Source organism: Myotis brandtii, unplaced genomic scaffold (genome assembly GCF_000412655.1).
Source record: "Myotis brandtii unplaced genomic scaffold, ASM41265v1 scaffold1466, whole genome shotgun sequence".
NCBI classification, from domain to species: Eukaryota; Metazoa; Chordata; class Mammalia; order Chiroptera; family Vespertilionidae; genus Myotis; species Myotis brandtii.
Genome location: NW_005355270.1, coordinates 267,158 through 268,864, shown reverse-complemented (window position 1 = coordinate 268,864; position 1,707 = coordinate 267,158). Strand labels below are relative to the sequence as shown.

General features: G+C 65.6%; 1 protein-coding gene across 1 annotated transcript in view; it reads left to right on the top strand.

Moving 5' to 3' along the window:
- Positions 1-1,707, top strand: part of CPNE7 (copine VII) — a gene marked incomplete at its 5' end in the record, with an annotated part of 19,649 nt that overhangs the window by 15,614 nt on the left and 2,328 nt on the right. Inside the window, 3 exons of the mRNA XM_014535619.1 lie at positions 174-411; positions 966-1,020; positions 1,656-1,707. Coding sequence (XP_014391105.1) covers positions 174-411; positions 966-1,020; positions 1,656-1,707 — 345 coding nt within the window. The remainder of the gene's footprint in view (positions 1-173; positions 412-965; positions 1,021-1,655) is intronic.

Sequence of the window (1,707 nt, the reverse complement as noted above, 5' to 3'; positions counted from 1 at the left end):
GGTGGTGGGGAGGGTGGCAGCTGAGAGGTGCCCGGTCCCGGCCCAGCCCTTCCCACTGCCTGGCCCGTGAGTCCAGCCAAGGGGGGGGCTCTGGGTGCAGGAGGCACCGACCGGTGTCCCCATAGGGCCCCTCCCAAGGCCCCGGGAGCCGCTCTGAGATGCTCCTGGCTGAGTGGCTCCCCGAGCCTCGGTTTCCCGCACCTGTCAAATGAGGGGTGCAGGAGCCATCCCAGGCCAGGAGGGAAGGGGCTTCGGGATCACCGTGGGGTCCCCACAGGTGGCCATCGACTTCACGGCCTCCAACGGGGACCCCCGGAACAGCTGCTCCCTGCACTACATCAGCCCCTTCCAGCCCAACGAGTACCTGCAGGCCCTGGTGGCCGTGGGCGAGGTCTGCCAGGACTACGACAGGTGCGTCCTCCGGCCCCCGCCCCCCAGCTCTGACTCCGGCTCCGGCTCCGGCCTGGGCAGGGGATGGGCATCACCGACGTGTCCACCCATCAGAGCAGCCGCCCAGGCCAGGCGTGCATGGGCCACGGTTGGTGACAGCCGGGTGGCTGGCTCCACATTGCGGATCCAGGTGGAGCAGGTCAGAGACCGTGTGTCCACGTGGGGCTGGCCTTCACCACAGGGTCCCATTCACCCTTCACACAGACACCGGGGCGGGGTCTGCGTCCACTTCACAGAGCAGCAAACTGAGGCCATGGAGGGGCAAGCTCCTGTCTGGGGCCCAGGGGGCAGGAAGCCAACCTTCACCGGGTCGGTGCCTCCCCAGCAGGTGCCAGGCCTGAGCAGGGGTGGGAGGAGGTGGCCCGGTGGCGCTGTCCCCACCTGCCTGCACCGTGTCCCCGTTCCCCCAGGTTGGCTCAGGGCCTGGCTGGGTTGGAAGGGGTGGCACGGAGTTCTGTGAGCCCCACTCGCACCCGGAACCAGGAGCCCTGTGTGACGGGCCCCCTCTCTTCCAGCGACAAGAGGTTCTCTGCTCTGGGGTTTGGAGCCCGGATCCCCCCCAAGTTTGAGGTAGGACAGCCTGGGGCCGGGCCCTGGGCGCCTCCCTCTGTGCCCCTCCTGGCAGAGGGCCCCTGGCCATGCTGGGTCCTGGGACCCCTGGCTACTGCCCCTCCGCTGGGCACCGGGGACCCTGGCCTCCCAGACAGAGGGGCTGACCTTTGACCTCTGGAGGCAGGAGAGGGGGGACTTTCGCCTGGAATCTTCTAGTTACAAATAACAGTCCGACTGGCTTAGGCAGAAAACCATGGGGGGGCGGGGCTGGTATTTTTTTTTTAATATATTATTGATTTCAGAGAGGAAGGGAGAGGGAGGGAGAGATACAAACATCAGTGATGAGAGAGAGTCACGGATCGGCTGCCTCCTGCACGCCCACCTACCGGGGGTGGAGCCTGGAATCGGGCCTGTGCCCTGACTGGGAATCGAACTGTGACCTCCTGGTTCATAGGTCGACGCTCACCCACTGACCACGCCGGCCGGGCTGCACTGGTCCAATTAGAAATGCAAATCGGGGACTCGGGTCCCGCTGGATCCAGGGGCTGGAGTGATGCCAGGGCCTGTCTGTCTGTCTGTCTGTCTCCCAGTCGGTGAGGCCTCGGGGGCCGGGGAGGGCAGGCAGCTGACAGGTCTCTTTTGTGTCCACTCAGGTGTCCCATGACTTTGCCATCAATTTCAACCCCGAGGACGACGAGTGTGAAG